Below are 19,603 nucleotides of genomic sequence, written 5' to 3'. Positions count from 1 at the left end.
ACTACAATTTTAAAGAAAAAGTTGGTGAGATGTACTTTTAACTAGATTATTTGGTGGATTTCAAGTATATATAAAAAGTAAATAGAGAAACAAAACTCTAATATCAAAAGATAGAAATAAATACCTGATATTCATCATAATATTCATGAAATCCAAATCGATAACCTTTTGATTGCAACACTTCGACTTGACCACTCAAGCAATAGCTTATTTGCTTATTGAGACTCTTTAACTTTGTGATATGTTACAAAATTTCATAAAACTTGGATTGAAATTCACATACCCTTCATTTTGTGTGCCTAAAAATTGCAAGCAATTTTGCCCACAAAGTTAAAATAAAAATTGCACATGCCTATGTGCAGGAGCACACAACAGAGCGCTCGGTACAACAAACGAACACCAAAAATAAACCCGGAAACTTGGCGAAGAGGAAGAGAGATCTGCCACCTTAACTACGGCTAAGTACGTCAAAGGAAACAATGGCGAAGATTGAACTAAATGAAGAACAAGAGCAGATATCAAAGCAGCAAACGAAGAAGAAGGCCGCCGGAAAGAAGAAGCATGGATCGCCAGCATTTTTTCTGTTCTTAGATTACCTTTTCTTGGGCATCTTCTTCTGTTTCCTCTGCTTCATTCTCTTCAAATTGGTCGGATTTTGATTCAAGAAGGTAACGTTTTGACATCCCATTTTTTCATTTTGGGTCCTAATATTTTGTTTCTGTTAAATGTCCCCCTTTTGTCGAAACCGATGAGTTCCCACTATCTATGTGCTGTTTGTTTGTGTGTGTGTCTACGTAAGAGAAGCAAAAGGGTCTGAATAAGTGGACCATTTTATAGAAATGAAAGTCATAGAATGAGTGGGCATCTTACAGGTGGCATATTGATGGTGAAATACTGGAATTCTTTGGCCAAAGTTGAGCTTATCAAATAACCAAGAACGTGATTTTGGGTTATTTGACAAGAACAATTGTGTTATTTGACAAGAACAATTGGTTTATCGGTTGGATTTCTCCTTTTCCATCTGAGAGATTTTAGATCCAGAAACTTTATTTACGTGATGGGTCCCCAAAATCTGTTAATTTGCTCTGACTAACTCCCATTTAACTTGTTAAAGTTTCTTGGTTCATTCATTTGATTGAATCATACATGCTTGATTTTTTGAATATAATGCTTATTGAATCTGGAATTTTGACGTTCTACACCTGTGAGACAAGTTTTTAATGATATGATCTCCCAGTAAATTTTCATTGGGATACAGGGTGGTGTTCTAGCAGTTCACATTGATGAGTTGAACACAAAAGACTAATTCTGATGTAGAGAACTGCATAAGGTTAGCACAGTCTATCAACTTTCAGAGGCATCTTTGTTTCTTGTCTAAAAGCCAAAGTTGTATCAAGTGTGAATTATGAGATGCCCATTGAGCTATAGTACTTTGTTGATAGGTAAGGAAAATCTTTTGACAATTTGTGTTGTAGTTGGGGACAGGGGGGAGGAAGTGGGTTTATGTGAACGTTTCCATTTCATCCTCAAGTTATATCGGATGTTTTAATGGACTTCAGGCTGTAGAGTTTACTTGAATTTTGAGTGCATGGAAGTAGAGTGTGACATGAGGGTTCAAGTCCAGATGCTTCCTCGATGCTTTTGTTTTTCTTATGTAATGTGAGATGGGTAAATAGGAAAACTAGTGCCTTTAATCTTGGAGTAAAGCACCCGCAAGGAAATATTTTAGAACAGTCAAATTTGAGATTTCACTAGGCAAGAAAATACAGTGTGTTTCACAATTTAAATAAATGACTACCTAAAGCTTCTATGTACACTTCCAGAAAGTGAAAGTTTCAGAGAGTTGAAATTTGCTTAGCTTTGGAATGGGTTCGCGAACAAGTTGGCATTTAATGATGCAAGAATTTACTTTTTGTACATCTCCATATTGGAGGAAGTGGATGAATCAGGAAGAACATTGCAGTTAACACGTTTAACGTACAGGAAGTAGGAGAGAGCGAGACAGGATGAAAAATAAGCTGGTGACGACATGACAGTGGGCATTAATTTAAATAAAAACACCATAAACCCTTAAAACTTACCGTGTCCAGGATCCACACTTTTCATATGTTATTGAATGTGTAGCATATGCAGCATCAAGTCCTTTCGCATGGAAGTTATAGTTCTTAATGCTTATAAGCAGACAATTAAAATGTGGAATGACAAATCTGTATATGAGACGTGACATTGGTGATTTCTACAGAGTGATCAGTTGGTAGTAGAAGTTAGAGGGTGGAGAAGGTTAAAATAGTCGAGCATCAAAGTCTGTAATGAGAAGTTCATCTCAATCTTGTCATTACTTATTGGCAACGTTTCTTAGTCCCACAAATGTATACATGTTTATTTAACCCTCTACCTGAGTCTTTGCTTCGCCAAAAAGAACCTTGATCCGAGATGTTTGGGATAGTTGCAGTTTCTCAATTGTAAAGTTGTCCAAAAAGTGCTCAGATGAGCTGATGTAAGAGCAGAGATAACAATTGGTCTATTAAAATAGGAGTAATTGAAGTTCTGATGAAGGATCTAAAACCAATTCTTATGCAGGAAAATCATTCTTGCTTTCTTTTCTTTCCATTTGTTCTGGAAGGTTTAGCGGGAGGGAGTGACCTTTTTTTCTGTTCATTTGATTTTTCTTGTGGGCGTTTGGAAATTAACTAACCTACGAAACAGCATCATATGCTCAGAGTTTTTTTCCTTCTTGTAAATATTACCTATTCGAGAGTCCAATCAGCCTGGACTTGTTGGTCTGTTATGAGTTCCATCATATTCCTAAACTCAGCTCAGGCAACACAGATTCTTACATTGTTAGAGAAACATCAACTCTGGTACTGTCACCAATTTGAGAAATTTTAGTTGTCTTTAGCTTTTGATATATCCATTCAGTTAATTTTACAGTTGAAACTGAGAATAGTTTGTTCTCATAACTCTATAGTGCATATTTAAGCTACAGCTTTTGTTTTTACCAGACTTGTTTGTGTTGTGGCAGATTTGTAAACTTAAATAAGCATTAATTTGAATTTGAGACAAAGAGTATCTGAAAGTCACTTTCTTATGTTACTCAAGAATATATTAGCCTGTTCGTAGCAGAAAGTCTACACTTTGTCAAAGATCTAAATTCTGGCCTTTACAAACCTGTGTGAAGTATCTCAAGGAACTACTCTCACAACAGAAGAAAAGAACTTTGCTGTAAATTTCCTGACAATCAACAGATTACTCGTGACAAGTAAATGCTGCCACAACTTTAGTAATAGTTCGACTAGCGATCACCTAATTAGATGTCTCGTTGAGAGATGAATCACTTGGCCAAGCGGCTTGGAGGATCATTTCTGTCTGCTTGAAGAAACGACCCATTTTCAAGTAAGAAAATGCGGCTTAATTGGTATCTCGTCAATATAGGACCCTTTTGATGAAGTAAATACGAAGATCTCTTTTCAAATAATGTTGCCTAATTTAAGTGGCATGTTAGCTTATTTCTTGTCATGATTCATGAGCTGCGTTTGTTCGTGGTAATTTTCAACAGGCTGCTATATTTTCACAATAGTTTAATGCTAGCCCAAACTGCGTTGCCCATATTTACTGTGTTGTTCTTTCGACTTTTAATCTGCTGTCTGACCTTTTCTCCTGTTATTTTTGGTGTGTTTTTTCTACAGGATTAATTAAACAGGCGTTTGATCTTCGTTCAATTTCTCCAAAAGTGATCTGCAGACATGCACAGTTTGCGGTAACTACTCATCAAAGTGCTCACATTGGCTGGCCTTACTGCTTATAAGTTTGGGTTAAATGAACAATTGCTAATCAGTGTACCACTAAGTTCTTTAATTTTTCAATTGCATGGTTTCTACGTTTGATCAATAATATTACACTGATTTCATCTTTCATTAAGGTCATCAGTTTTTGCCCATTATATGAGTTCAACGTTTTGCTTTTATTGCTGGAAAAAACTATAAGAATTACGACCTGGTTTTCTGGCGCCTTAGTTGACGGATTATATGATTCTTGGTAACGACGAGATGCATTAGCTACTGACAGATGAACTATGCAAATATATTGTCTTTCGATGGTTTCCATCTGGGAATGAGAGTTGTTCTTGATTACAGGAGAATGATGTAGCAATCCCATTTCTTCAGTTCTCATAATTTTGAAGAACATTAGCTGGATCACTTGGTTATGTTGATAGCAAGATGTTCTGCATTTTCATCTGTGGATGGCGGAATCTCATTTTGGTTGATGCGTTTTAACCTGTTTACTGTCAATGCCGATTTGGTGATCTCTAGGTTGATTTTTGAGAAAGAAAACGGGGTATGTATACCAAACCACTTGGAGGGAACGAAAGACCTGGAGGACAAGGGCTTGTGCGTCCAAGGAGGTGTCCTCGAACATAGCCTGATTCCGACAAATCCTACAAATGTCATTCTTAAGACTGGTGAAGAAATTTAAAAGTATTACGGGTAATTAGGTAATAATAATTATGATTGAATTAGAAACTTCAAATTGTAATTTTTATCAAAATATGATTTATATTTAATTTAATTCTAAAAGGAATTATTGAAATAAATAGGTCCAAACATTACGAAAGATTATGGCTACACTCAAAATTAGGTTCAAACAGTTCAATCTAAAGGTCAAAGAGGGACTTGGTATGATTATAAAACATGCCTTATAAAAATCTGATCTTTTAAGGGTAAATATTAGGGTGAATTACACTGTTCTTTTATGAAATTTGGTGTAATTATGTATAGACTTTTTGTGATTCAAAAAATTGCATCTAATACTTATGATGTTTGCTTTTTTCTAATAAATAAGTTCCTCCATTAATCAAAATTTAATAAATTTAATGGTATTAACAATAACATCGATAAAAATTATATTTACCCCCAACTGACTTATTACTTATTTATTGGAAGTCAAATAAATATTTTTATGATTAAATTACCATTATACATCTTCGCACATTAATGCATATGAGGAGGGATATTTCACCATTATGAGGGTAGTTTAGTTACAAAATAGGAGAAAATGCAATTTTAGTCCTATAACTATAGGGGGTGGCAATTTTGGTCCTGCACAAATTGATTTTCGCAATTTAGTCTTGTATTTTTTAAAACTTAGCAATTTTCATCATTTTTCGGCCAATTTGATCAGAGAATTGCATGTCACTTGCATATAATCCAATCAAATTATAGTTTCGTCCGATAATTTAGAGGCCATTGGCATTTTAGTCCTATAACTTCAGAGAGTTGGCATTTTTTGTCTTTCATGAATTTATTTACAGGACTAAAATTGCAAGTAAATTGCAATTTCGGGTCAAATTAATTGCACGTAAATTGCAATTTCGCGTCAACTGGTCGAAAAAGAACTAAATTGTCAATATTATAAAGTTATATCAATACATTGCGAAACTCATTACAGGACTAAAAATACCACCACCTCTAAGTTGCAGGACTGAAATTATAATTTTCCCGATAAAATATTTATTTGACCTACAATAAGTCAATCGAGGGTAAATATCAATTTTCATTCAACTTTTTTTTTTATTAATATCAATAAATTTAGTGAATTTTGACTAACGGGTGGATCTATTTGTCAGACGAAAGCAAATCTCAATAATACTATATGTAATTTTTCGAACCCCAGAGGTTCTACGTATAATTATAACAAACCTCATGAGAAGGGACATTAATTAATCCTATATATTATAGTTGGTCCCTTAAATTTACATTTTGAATCACTTAAGTCCCCAAATTTATATTTCAATGTTAGCATCCATAAACTTAATTTTAGTATCATATTGCCCCATATGACTATTTTTAGGTGAAAATTTGGCCAGATTTTAATTTTTCTCAGTTTAGTCCATAAATTTGTAAAATTATGAAATTAGTAATTTTCTTAGGTGAAAAAAGTAACGTAACTTCCTTCTCGAAATGTTATATTAGAGATATGTTTGGATTTGTTTTTAAATATAATTTTAAAAAAGTATTATATGCTTAATGTTGTGTTTTGGGAGACAAAAATTACTATTCATTGTCAAATCATGTCTTTTTTATATATATTTATGTATATGTGTGTATATATATATATGTATTTATTCTAAAACAGTTAAAAATACCTAATAAGGTGTTTTTAAATGATGACAAACATTGAGTATGTTTTGACTTGTCGAAAATAATTTGAAAATGAAAATAAATATAGTGATAGTAATTCATCCCCCTCTACTTTTAAAATGAGGCAATTTACCTCGGTAAATTGCCTCATTTTAAAAAACATAGAGAGGTAAATCACTATTTATTTTTTTATAAGGGGGTAAAATTTGCTCATTTGCAATATCACAAGGGGTTACTTGTCATGAACCAAGCAAAGAAAAAAAAAATACTATTTTAAGACAAAGCACAACACCATTTGAAAAACTAAAATCCCATATATGTTAAGCTATTGCTTCATTAAGCTTGAACAGAAGCCAGAGGTAAATAATAATAACAAAAGTGCGAACTGATTGTTAAAGCAAGAGGGCTTAATTGCTGAAGTAAAGCAAAGAAATACACCACTAAGAAGATAAATCCATTACACTTAACCAAATTTGAGCAAATCTTGAAAAGCCCACTTCAAGATTAGGAGAAAAGGAGACAAAAGAAAAAGAAAATCAAAACTCATACATAGATTGATCACAGTAGCAGCAGGAAAACAACATATATACGGCTAACATACACGAACCTTCATTATTCCGACAGCCCAGATCAGAAAACGTCAAAGCAATTTTAAGACATGAACTTTACCTAAACAAACAAATAACCGAATGATGATGGGAAACAAGTTCAAATGAAATTGAATGTTACCTTGAGAAAAGATAATTGATTGTTGGTTCAAATGGGGAACTTAAATGAGGGTTCTTGTTGACTTCGTCTTTTAGATTGAGCATTGCGAATCGGGAAAACCCGCTGGCTCAGGAAGGTTAGATTGAAGAAGGTGGATTGTTTTGGGAGAAAGTGGGTGAAGGCGTCAAGCATAAAACTGATATTGGGAGCAAGTGCGTGAATACTTTGGAAATTTATGTGGGATGGAGTATCGCAAAAATCTACTAAAAGTAATGGAATTTAAACTGACAGCAATTCACAAAGGCAATAGGAACAAGAATCGATCAAATTCGGAAAGGACTTCAATTTTCTTGGATTCCTGATACACAGAGCGCAGTAATATTACAACGAAGACAATCAAGGCCTCGGCCTTTCTTCAGAGAATCTGGGAAGCTGAACCAAAGAGTTCACTCTTGTCACACCTTCCAAGCCTGACCAGTTCTGATCTTCAGTCCCACCATTTTCTGCGTCTTCCACATCGGCATCAATCGGTACCCTACGGTACTGATCGTTTTCCTCGGATGATCTGACAGTGAAGTTTCTCTGTAGACAGGGCTCAGAATTCTGGCCATCGTCTGATTCCACAACATTGCCAGAATGGTTGCTCTGGAGGGTCGCGGAAGAGAAGCCTTGTTCCTCATAATCAGACTCAGAGTCCATCTTCCCATCCAAGAATAAGCAAACGACTGCGCAGTCATCCATCTTTGAGGTGGGGTACTTGGCTTTCCATTCACGAGCAGCAGACTCAACCAGAATCCTAGCAGCCGACGATCTTGTTGGAGCCGACGACACTATCTCGACCACCTCTTCGTTGCTTAGCACATCCCAAACCTGCATTGTGCATTCACCAGAATGGAGAATCCATTAAGATGGTTAATTATTGGGATAGATACACAAACACCCAGTGAGTTTCGAATATATATTATAAACAGTCTCAATTTTAAGAGTTTACACTGAAAACCACTGCAGCTACAGTCATGTTCTACATTATCTATACCTGTTAGATTTCCTATTTTGTTTAACATAACTGGACGAGGTGTAGTGTAATTTCTCTTTCTGCACATTCTATGCATTGTTTTCACTCAATGTTCTGTTACTCTTCTCCTCAGGCTGCAGGTTGTCAATTAGATGTTTTTCACCTTTCCAAACACGTTTTAAAATGGACTACAGACACTCAAACTTCTATAGCATAACTAGAGCGTAGTTTCTCATAGTTTGGACTAGAAACCAAGAACAGAACTTGTGAGTTTTCCTTTTCTCAGACACTAAACCAGATTGCTATGGAAGAAACACGTAACAGTGAGCAAAGAACAGAACGCAACATTCCAAATTCAAATCATCCAAAACGAGCAGCCAGCTTAAAAGAACTAACATTGTGTTTGTGTTGATAGGTTTGAAAGTAAGATTTCAGAATACTAGTTCTCAAAGGACAACACAATGGTTCGGGCACAAGATTTCCCTATGGGAGGTCTGTATTCAAACCTTGTGTTTGTGCATGTGTGTTGGGTGTGTGAGTGAAAGGAAAAAAAAAATGATTTCAGAACAGTAATAACCAATCATTTGGATTTAAATTAAAATTCATAATAGAAAATATTTCAAATCCTTCAACTTTCATTGTAAACCACGTTTTGTGGAATATTGACGGATTTCAAAATCTTATATGGAGTCATTTGAAATTCTTTTCTCAAATACAAATCCATCCATCCAAAGGCAGCCTAGAGGATAAGTTAGAAGTGCTTGCGTAAAAGATTGTAGATCCTTGCCATATGCTACTATTATCATGAAACATCGCGCATTTTCTACCATAACCATCAAGGGATCAATATGGACAAGGGCATTTAATTTGTTTTAAAATCATAAAAATCTGTAAGAAATTATGCTTTAATAATACCTCATAAGTGATACTACGTTAAACGCTCAAGTGTGGATGTGGAAACGGTGGAATTTGTGGTACAGACAGGCCCATGGAAAATTCACATTCACTTTGCCCAAATGAAAAAGAATTCCAAATGAAGACTTGGCTTCCTCTGGATTCTGATCAATCTCATTGGTGTTGGAGGTCAGAGGTATTGGCCACAATCGAAGTGTTGGAATCACACAAAGGGATTTCTATCGACCAACTTTTGCCCTGTAACATAAATCTCTTCTTTGGGTGTGTTTGCTTTTGTGAGCATAAGAGACTCCATTAATTTGGTAAGGAAAGTTTGCATCTGTTGAGACCAGGAAGCTCGACTTACAACGAATAAATGCATATCCAGGTGTGGTTTAGTTTCTTTCTACACAAACCACGCCATGTAATAAACAGCTTTATTTTGAAGTTTTGAGTTTAGGTGTTAATATTTTGCTCGTTGTTTCGTTTTTAACGCTGACCAAACTTATATTTTTGCTTCTTCTTTCCTAAGTTTCTACGGAAGCTATAGATACCTGTACTTTGGCTGACCTCTGCTGAAAAATGCCATTTTTCCGAGATGTTAATTTTCTATTTCGGTGGTTGCTAAATTCCAAGTCGTGTGATGCAGAACCAATTTCTTTGCTATATTTATAGTACATAACAACTACTTGCAATCATGCATTCTAATATGAGAATTAATTGCAATGTTTAATCCGTAAACCTTAAAGCATGTTTTCATTAGAACATAAGATTGCCATTTACGTACCTTAACACAATTATTTCCTTGGTAGATGAAGTTTAAAACTACCTCTATTTTGGGCAAACTAGCAATATATTTCTATCTTCCTGAAAAAATGTTCAATTCCGGCATCATTCCCTGCTGAAAAAATGACCCCTAGAGCAATATGTGGTAAAAACTTGTTTTAAGCATGTCAATCCACAGGCATTTCTGAGATCCGGTAAGCAAATGATAAGCTCTTAGGGTCTAAAGATATTCATTTTATTGCTTGGTTGGTTGATCAAGAAAGAGGATGGATGAATCTAAGCTCACTCATTTGTTTTTCTTTATAATTCAGCGTAGTGCATGCTAAAAAGCATCTACTCTAACTTAGTGGCTCTTATTTGGATAACTTAAGGATGAAAAATAAAAAACAGCATTCAGCATTCAGAATCTCATAACCCAATAAATACGTTTATCTGATATGATGTGCTATTATGAAATAAGAGCTAAGAAAAGACAAACGACATGAAGATGCAGAGGTGAAGAGCTGGAAGACATACCCCGTCTGAAGCAAGAACAACGAATTTATCTTGGTCGCTGAGAACCCGATGAGAGAACTCAGGAATGGAGATCACTCCATATTCCTTCAAACAAAAATCCCCAAATGCTCGAGCCATTGCTAATCCAGGGGCATCATCAAATGGCAGCCAAACTCTTTGCACTTCCGGCTCGTCTTGTAAAGCAAATACTCGACCCTTACACCGTTTTATCCTTTCTGCCTCCCCTGTTGAGAATAAAATACACCTAGTTAGTATAGCATACACCAAAATCGGTGTACAACAGTACAAGTCTTAAGTTCTCAAAAAGTTAGTAATAAGTTAAAACTGAAAAAGAGGGGAAAAGGAAACACAGCAAGACGAATGTGCTATCACAAGTTCCATCATATATGAACATACTGGGAAGATCAGGCTTTAGATCAACTGTCAGTTGGATTGCCACCATTGAATCGTTGCTATCTTTAGATCCCAATATTGCTCTTGAATCACCAATGTTGCCCATGAAAAGATTTGAACCCTTCAATAAGTGGAAGCAAGCTTAGCAGATATATAAGAGGAAACCAAATATCAGCCCAATATGGACAGTTCTTAAGTTCTAACTATACCTGTTTTATCACGGTCACAGCAGTGCTCCCACTGCAGAAGCAATCTAAATTAGGATGAGACCTCAATTCTTTGTCCATGGCCTTGTATGATTTGAGAAAAGCTTCTCTCCACAACGACTCCACTCTATCCTCTGTAGAGGTTTCCTTTACAGGATCTGCCACATCCGATTTCATATTTCCATTACAGCAATTAGCGCCAGATCCATTTTGCTTCGATCCAAAGGAGTCAAAGAAAGAGGATAACTTTAACGGCAGTGTATCCCGAACTTTGCGGGCAACTAGATGTCCATAGGGACCATGGCCATCAAAGACACCACAAAATGTAACATCTTCTGCCATAAAATCCTGCATAAACACAAGACCAAGAATGTTATCCTCTGTACAGACAAAAGACGATCTCAATAGAAATAACAGGACTTACTTCCCACACAATCATGGCATCCTGGTTTATCCCTTTACGACCCTGCTGAGTAAATATGCAAGCACTGCTGCTCCTTCCATTGGTGAATATCCGACTCGGAATCGAGGATAGATGTTGCAAAGTAGTGACATGGTCAGAAAATGTTCTCCTACTTCTCTTGCGCCGGAACATATCTATCCACAAACATGATGGAGATATTCTCTCTCCATTACTCCTGCTACTGCAAGTACTCCGACTACTAACCGAGACACAACCCCCCATTTTCTCAGACCCAGAAAACGACCATCTGGATTAAATAAAAAGAAAGCTTCTTCTTCTCGGTATAAACAAATTTCAGAGACAATCACAGATCAGATAGTATGTGAACCAAGCAAAAGATAGTTGAAAGTTTAGCACCGCAAAGCAGGGCACTTTAAGACTAAATGTAGAAACTAGGCTCCCTTTCTCTCAGTCAAATGTCAAATTCGCTGACGAAGACGTGAACTGATAACGAAGCCAGCTAAAAAGAGTAGAGAAGACATTAATCAATGGAGTTTCTTTATTTAGCATTTCAATATAAAAAGATTAACATCTGAACGGAAGTAAACTCCAAGATCAAACAAAACAGAGTTTTATTGATTTAGCATGTGAATTGGAATATAAAACTATCACAAAGCTGTCTTAACTGTTTGTCCTTTGATGGGAATCTCTCATAATTTAACTTTGTTGAGAGATTTCATGCTACCATTCCCACAACCTTCCAATATAAAATTGAAATCAATGAAGACAGAAGCACAGGGTACTCTTGGAAATGCACCATCACACTTCCCACCACAAAACACAAGCATAAAACAAGATAAACCTTTAAGTAATTGAAATTATTAAAATATACTCAATATTTAATGCAATTTCTATGAGCTAGGAAAGACAGCTCTACATCCATAGGGGTTAAATCAAGAATCTAATGTCACTTAACAAAAAGATTAATGCCTTATGAGTAAGCAGATAAACTTGGGGATTCTTCCGTAGCAATAGATCTCAAGAAAAAAAAGAAATGCATGCCATACAAAAAGCAAAAAAACTACACAAGATCTATCTTTTGATCCCTAAGAATCTTGGCATCACAATGTTACCAAAATAGATGCAAGCATATACAGTATCTTTACCTGACTGCAAGTAATCCAAAAAAATAAAGGAAAAGGGAAAGAAGGCAAACAAGAAAGATGGGTTTGTTCAAAGTTGGGATTTTTGTTCACTTGACACAGTAAATGGAGAAAATAGTTAAGGGAAAAGCAAAAGGTGGAGTCTTAAAAATATGGGTGAAAATCGTCAACACAAAATCCCACTAAATTTTGGAACCCGAGAGCCAAAGCGAACATCAGATCAGCTATAGTACATCAAGAAGCAGTGAGAAAAACATGGAAATCCTCAAGCCCAGAATCGCTGTATTGTATTTCTGCCGCTTTCAAAACAAGAAAGCAATGAGAAAGCAAAGAAAAATTTCAAAGCCCCTTTGCAATGGAGAAGAAAAGAAGCAAGTAGGAAGTATGAAAAGTCTGCAAATCCAAGGAAAAAGATGAAATCTTTTGAAGCCAAGGGAAAAGAAAGGAGAGGAAACACACAGAGAGAAACATGTGAAGTTACCTTGTTCTTCATGGGCAGATTCAAGTTTCGGCCTCTGAATTTACATACATATAACAAGAAATGTGAGCAACCAACTGTATTTCTTTAAATTATTATCAGAAGTATGTTTGGGGGAAGAAAGAAAGCAGTGGAGCAGAAAGATTGTTGTTGGGGGTGGAGGATGGTGCATTAATTGCAAATGCATGAAAAGGGTGTGTGTGGGAGAGGGAGAGTGAGTTGGCAAGAGAGAGAGATGGGCTGTAAGCAGAGTGTATTAAGGGATAATAGGCAAGTTTGAAAGAGCAAAGTGCCCGTCTGAAATGATGATGGTGGACATGGACATATCTTCTTTTCAGCTCGCTTTTCCTACTTTATGATTGTTGTCCAAAAGTAGCCCATCACGCTATTTGGCAGGCGCGTTTGGCTCAGAACCCTTTTGCGCCATTTGGTGGCGTCAATACCTATTATCTCTTTTCTAGTGGAATTCTTCTATATTTGCAAAAGCAGCCCACCACCCACTTTTGCGGGCGCGTTTGGTTCAGAACCCTTTTAGGCCACTTGCTGGCGTCAATCACTATTATCTCTTTTCTACTGGAATTCTTCTATGCTTGCAAGAAGTGTAGGTTATGTTTCGCTCTATTTTTTAAAATGCTTAAATAAAAAGAAAAATTGATACAAAAAAGTGTGTTAGTTTTTTGGAAAAATTACATATAAACATTTTAATTTATAATATATTTACATAAATTATTTATATTTTTTTAAGAATTAAAAAATATCACATACATTGTATGTGTAAAAATATATTTTTAAAAGTGAATATATAAGTTATTAGTTATAAAAAAAATATAAAACTCATAATATTATTTGTAATTCTATTAATGAATGTACGTGTAGAAACATATTTTTGAAAGTAAATGTATCAGTCATTTATTATAAAATAAAAGGGTTAAATTCAATTTGACCCCTTATGATATGAAAAAATATAAAAACAAAACCCTATGAAATTTTTAATATAAAATATCACCTATATGTTATGAATAATGACTCACACCGTCCCCTAATATCCTCTGCAGCAGTGATGGCACTTTCCTTCGTCGTTACTGCTTTTTTTAAATAATTTAAATTAAATTAATAAAAATAATATTTTATAATTTAATACATATAAAATAATATTTTATTATTAATAAAATATTAATATATTATTTTAAAATTTATTAAATATTATATATATTATATATAATTGTGTGCAACCTTAAAATAGATGAAAGAAGGGCAAAATCATAAAAAAAATACAATTTTCATATGCACACTTGCCGTCAACGCGCGTGTATCACAACCTCTGAGGGGTCTTTTGAATATTTTTCATCTTACGAGGTATAATTGATACTTTATTTTTCATAAATTTTTTTTAAACTTTCCAATATCACAGGGGTCCTTGAATTTTTACCTAAAAAAAATATAAAACTCATAATTTATAATTCTATTATTGAATGTATGTGTAGAAACATATTTTGAAAAGTGAATATATCAATTATTAGTTATAAAAAAAATATAAATCTCATAATATTATTTATAAGTCTATTATTGAATCATTATATAAAAAAATTGATAACAATAATTTTAATTGATGGAAACTATTTAATTTGTGATTTATAATTCTACTATTAAATCAAAGATATTCCTTAGAATTGATTTTGTTTTTTGTATTTACTAATTACTATATTTAATAGTTTTGTGTTGGAACAAATTAATGCGAAAGTAAAATACAATATATATATATATATATAAAAGATCCAATTTTAAAATAAATTAAAAAGTTCTGTATATTTTTTATTTTATTTATAAGAAATTCCAATTTAAGGAAATTGACCATTTTTTGTTTTTAGGTTTTTTATGTTTATTTACTATTTTTTTAATTTTATTTTATGTTTCTTATAATATTCTTGTGATTATATTTTTTCTTTTAGCACCAATCTCATGATGTCTTTTGTTTTTAAATTGATTAGTGTGAAATTAAATGACTTAAACTAATAATTTATTGGCTATTTTTTGTAAAATTTTATGTCTAATTATATTAATATATTTTGCAATGTCCTATAACTATGCTAATTATAGTTTACTACAATTTTTTTTTATATTTTTTCAAAATATTGTTTGCATTTTTCATTAACTTCTAAAATTTGAAATACTATTGCATTAAATATTATTATTTTCAATTTTTAACTTCATCATATTTTTAGTGTGATTTCTTAATCTATTAATTCATTTAAATTCAATTATTATTATCTATTTCTTATTCAATAGTATCATATGTTTTTAAAAATTTAATCTTTCATGCATGTACATACAGGATTATATAATATTTAAATTTTCATACGCAATTTCAACTTAATAGAAATTAATGCTTTTATTTGCAGATTTTTATTCTTATTATTTAATTTACTTTTGTTAATCTTTTAGTAGATTTATTCTTAAGAAAAGGGGGAAAATGCAAGCAATCCCCTTGTGATATCGTAAATGAGCGAATTATCCCTTTATAAAAAACAAATAGCGATTTACCTTCCAATATTTTTTAAAATTCAACAATTTATCCCTCTATGATTTTTAAAATGAAGCAATTTACCTCCCTGTTAGTTGTTTATGGTAATATTGTATATGCTATTCTTCAACTTGGAACTATTGCAATCAAAAATAAATAAAATTTATATACTTTCATATTTTTTTCTATTAATTCTTTAGTCTCTATACAACTTATTTTAAAAAATAATACATAAGTGAACTAAAAGAATTATTAAAAAATTAATTCATGTTGATTTTGTCCTTGATATGCTTATTACATATATTTAAAAATACTTTATAGAATTTATAGTTTCTGGTTCTATTTTTTCCATTTATAATATATTTAATTAATATTCTTAATTTTCTAATATAAAATTTACAAAGTAAATTAAATTAAAGAAATAAAAAATTTACTTGAACTAAATTACGATCACCTCCATATGAAAAAATCATAAGTTGGGTTTCTTCCCCTTTAGAATTTATTTACTTTTCAACTTTTCAAAAAACAATTTTGTAATATTAAATGTTGTAATTAAACATTATCCTAAGCTTTTAGTAAAAGAAAAATTGAATTTATACATTTTCAAGAAAATGTAATGCAACCCAACCTTTAGAATAGATAGTTCATAAGTTAATTTAAAAACATAAAAAATAATGATAAAGTAAAAATATCATGAAAAAATCTACCATAAAATTCTCTTGTCGATCGTTTTATCAAAAATTCGAATTTATTATAAAATTTGAAATACATTATTGTAGAGAATATAATCATACAATTGAAATATTAAAATTAACCCTATTTTTCAATTAAAAATTTTATTTTCTAATTATGAACAAATTGCTTATTTTTTGTAACATTTAATGCAATATTGTAGTTTTTCTTTTTATCAATGACTTTATGTAGCATTTTTTTTTTCTGAAAAAAATCTAACATTAATATTAATATATAATAAAATCAATTAGTCTTAAGTTACTCATTTAAAATTTTCAACAGGACTTATAATTAATAAAAATTCTGGATGCCTATGTTCAACTTGCAGGGCTGCATTGAAGAGGCTATTCACAGGATCTCTATGTCATCCATAATGGGAGGAAGAGTTGTCCAAACGGGTTGTATGTCACTACTATGTAAACGGAAAAGGTCTTCTATATTTACAAATGACGGTTAATAATTAATTTTTTTGTAAAATACAAAATTAATGCCCTTCAACTAATAATATAACTAACTTATTCAATTTGTTAAATTTTATATTAGCTGATAAATTAATTTTTTTTTATTTCTTTCTTACTTTCTGTTGTGTTAATATAATATATTGGTTTATATATTTTACTCTTATATAATATATTTTAAAATATGAAAGATTATTTATTATATACACACAGTAACAACGTATCAAAACGACTAATACACATAAAATGAAATATAAGATGCAACATCATTTTTGTTTCCCTTTTGCGAACGGCTTGATTATCGATTAATTCTTCCCAAATAATAATGGTATTTGCAATAGAAAATTCAATTAGAGACCGGACACAGACTAACATCGGTTAGAAAATTTCGGGCTAAATGTCTTTTTGGTCTCATAAAACAGACTTCGTGATACTTTTAGAGTGTGATTGGAATGTAGGAATAGAGTAGGAATGGGATGAATATTCTCAAGTCTATTTCTACATCTTGATTCGTATGCTCTAAGTTTCGGGAATACTTAGAGCTCGTTTAGTTGTGTTTTCATTTTTATTTTTAATTTTCAATAATTGAAAATGTGTATAAATATTTTATTGATTTTTGTACGAAAACTAAAAATATGTTTGGATTAGTTATTTTCAAATATAGATATATAGGTGTGAGAATGTTAAATATAGATATATGTATTTTTGATGTGACAGAAAAATAACTATAAAATAGGCCATGTGACCTATATAAATTTGAAATTGAGAATTAAAATAGGAATGCATTCTCACTAAAAATGACTTGACCAAACAAATTCTCACCTACCCAAATAGTGAAAAGTGGAAAAAATCTTATTGAGAATACAACCAAACAAGCTCTTATTTTCATATAAAATCTTATTCCTTAGACACGGGATTGACCATTCCCAACATTTGGGGTATAAAAGTTCTTTTTTTTTTGTATTAATTTAATATTCAGTTTTAACTGTTATTAAGTTTGAATAATTTTTCGTATTTAGTATTACAATATAATTATAAATGCATTGTAAGAAAAAAGTGATATTTGTTTAATTATTTTATTAATTCAAAAACTTTCTTGAATTGATTACTAAATAAATAATTTTAGATGCACTCATTAAATACATTAATTCATTTGATTGTTCGAATTTATATTTTGGTAGAAAAATATTATCTACATCTTTAAAGAGTGGATAAATTATTTATTATATATATTCAATAATATATGAGATGTTTTATAAATTACTTATGACCATTTGTAAGTAATTCTGAAAACATTAATGTTATATAATTGAATTCAACATATTCAATAAAAAATTATAGAAGAGAAAATATGTTATTTAAAAAAAATTATAGAAGAGAAAATATGTCGTAAATTTTTAATTTTATTTTATTACTAATTTTTATTTTCTAATTATCAATTATGTTAATGAAATCAACTAAGGAACGAGAATTCTGTTGATTTAGTCATATATACTATTCAAAAAAAAAATCTGTTGTCGTACTAATTTTTGAATACACAAAACTCTTCCCTTTAGAACAATTTGGTCATATTACTAATTTTAATATTTTTTAATAATCTCACTTTTTTTTTTTCTCTAAACTATGCACTACCCTATATTTTTCTCTCTTCCATACTTCTCCACATTTATTATAATTTGTAATTATAATTTGTTCTTTCCACTGTAATAATTAAAACAGTTCAAAAAAATATAACAAATAAACTTTAATTTTATAAAGGAAAAAATGCAAGCAACCCTCTTGTGATATCGCAAATGAACAAACTACTCCCTTATGAAAAACTAAATAGTGATTTACCTCCCTATATTTTTTTTAAAATACGACAATTATCCCCCCTATGAATTTTAAAATGAAGCAATTTGCCTCCCTGTGTAAGGAGGTAAATTGCTTCATTTTAAAAAGTATAGGGGGGTAAATTACTATATTTTTTTTATAGGAAGTATAATGTGCTCATTTCAATATCACATGGGGGTAAATTGCTATTCACCCATTTTATAAAATAAAAGCATAGGAGAAATTAACTTTTTCTTTATTTTCTTTCGTCCTCAGGACAAGTCCAGGAGGAAAATTCTTTTGTATTGCTTCGACTCTTTCAGCAAGAAAAGAAATTGATTATCATGTCAGCATAATCACACCATAATTTTTAATCAACCAATTATTGTATAATATAGGTTTAATAACATAGGTTTAATTGTTTGATTGGGGTTAAAAGTGAATGCATAACCAAAAAAAAAAAAAAATGTTGTTAAAAATCAGCAATTGATCATGCCAATTACAATAGTAGAAATTATACTATATCCTTGCTGATATTTTACGTCGCGAACACGTTATCAACAAAATTGGGGCTCGGGCGTGGGGCGAACGTCCCCGTCCGATCCCCTCTCCCGCTGGCACGCACGAACGCGCTCACCGCTGCTGGCACCAGACTTGCCCTCTAATGGATCCTCGTTAAGGGATTTAGATTGTACTTATTCCATCCACTTAATCCGCTTTCAAATTGGTTGCAATCCTTAAATTTTCTGTCTTTTCTTTTTTGGACTTATGGCGCACCAGAAGTCATACCTAACCCTGTGCGTGTATGAACTATGAAGGAATTGGACCACTAGTGTGTCAATTAATATTACTAGCAAAATTTTGCAAATACATAACATATTTTATATTTCGATATTACAACGATACCGATCTAATCCTAATCATATGTGCATAAATCAGATATAAAAAATTTAAAAAAATTAATATATGTGAAAGAGCTGATAGAGATACTAGATAAAAACGTAAAGAAATTGAGAGATAAAGAGATAACTAATAACAAGAGTAAAGTGGATTTATCGCTCAACAAAGGAAACCACCAATTGAGATGTTAAGGAAAAAAATATGAAAGAGAGTTACCGATATTTATTCCTCGAGCAAATAAACTATTAAATTTTGAGAACGAAATTTTTATTAGGAGGGGAGAATTGTAACATCTACAAATTTTTAATATATAATTGTGGAATTAATTAGTAAATATTTATAAAATTTAGTTAATTAGTAGACAAATTATAAATTCAAATTTTAATTATATTAAAACTTGAATGAAGTAATCGGAGCTCATTATAGTATTTGGGAGCAAATTATATTAATTAAAAATAATTAGGAAGAACGTAATGGGTAT

At 31.9% G+C, this 19,603-nt stretch overlaps 1 protein-coding gene and 1 long non-coding RNA gene across 2 annotated transcripts; one reads left to right on the top strand and one right to left on the bottom strand.

Moving 5' to 3' along the window:
* Window positions 1–130: 130 nt before the first annotated feature.
* LOC110012403 (uncharacterized) lies at window positions 131–3,914 on the top strand. Its single transcript, XR_002287568.2, has 2 exons — window positions 131–668; window positions 3,687–3,914. It is a non-coding gene; the product is annotated as an uncharacterized LOC110012403 (long non-coding RNA).
* A 3,179-nt stretch (window positions 3,915–7,093) lies between these two features.
* Window positions 7,094–13,003, bottom strand: LOC105167355 (putative protein phosphatase 2C 52). Its single transcript, XM_011087037.3, has 6 exons — window positions 12,703–13,003; window positions 11,080–11,578; window positions 10,659–11,003; window positions 10,453–10,570; window positions 10,057–10,280; window positions 7,094–7,715 (listed from the first exon to the last, which is right to left on the bottom strand). Exons 2-6 carry the CDS (start codon window positions 11,338–11,340, stop codon window positions 7,242–7,244), a joined length of 1,422 nt encoding a protein of 473 aa, XP_011085339.1. The 5' UTR covers window positions 11,341–11,578; window positions 12,703–13,003; the 3' UTR covers window positions 7,094–7,241.
* Between the last annotated feature and the right edge of the window lie 6,600 nt (window positions 13,004–19,603).

This window comes from Sesamum indicum, linkage group LG8 (genome assembly GCF_026168435.1).
Source record: "Sesamum indicum cultivar Baizhima isolate 11 linkage group LG8, ASM2616843v1, whole genome shotgun sequence".
NCBI classification, from domain to species: domain Eukaryota; kingdom Viridiplantae; phylum Streptophyta; class Magnoliopsida; order Lamiales; family Pedaliaceae; genus Sesamum; species Sesamum indicum.
The sequence above is the reverse complement of the archived record's forward strand: the minus strand, read 5'-3'. Positions and strand labels throughout refer to the sequence as shown.

What these genes read in the sequence shown, in the direction of transcription:
- LOC105167355 (XM_011087037.3), bottom strand. Translation starts at nt 11,340, where the DNA reads ATGGGGGGTTGTGTCTCGGTTAGTAGTCGGAGTACTTGCAGTAGCAGG. An exon ending in CTGTGACCGTGATAAAACAG is followed by an intron (nt 10,571 to 10,658) that starts GTATAGTTAGAA and finishes CACTTATTGAAG; the next exon opens with GGTTCAAATCTTTTCATGGG. An exon ending in TTGTTCTTGCTTCAGACGGG is followed by an intron (nt 7,716 to 10,056) that starts GTATGTCTTCCA and finishes TGCACAATGCAG; the next exon opens with GTTTGGGATGTGCTAAGCAA.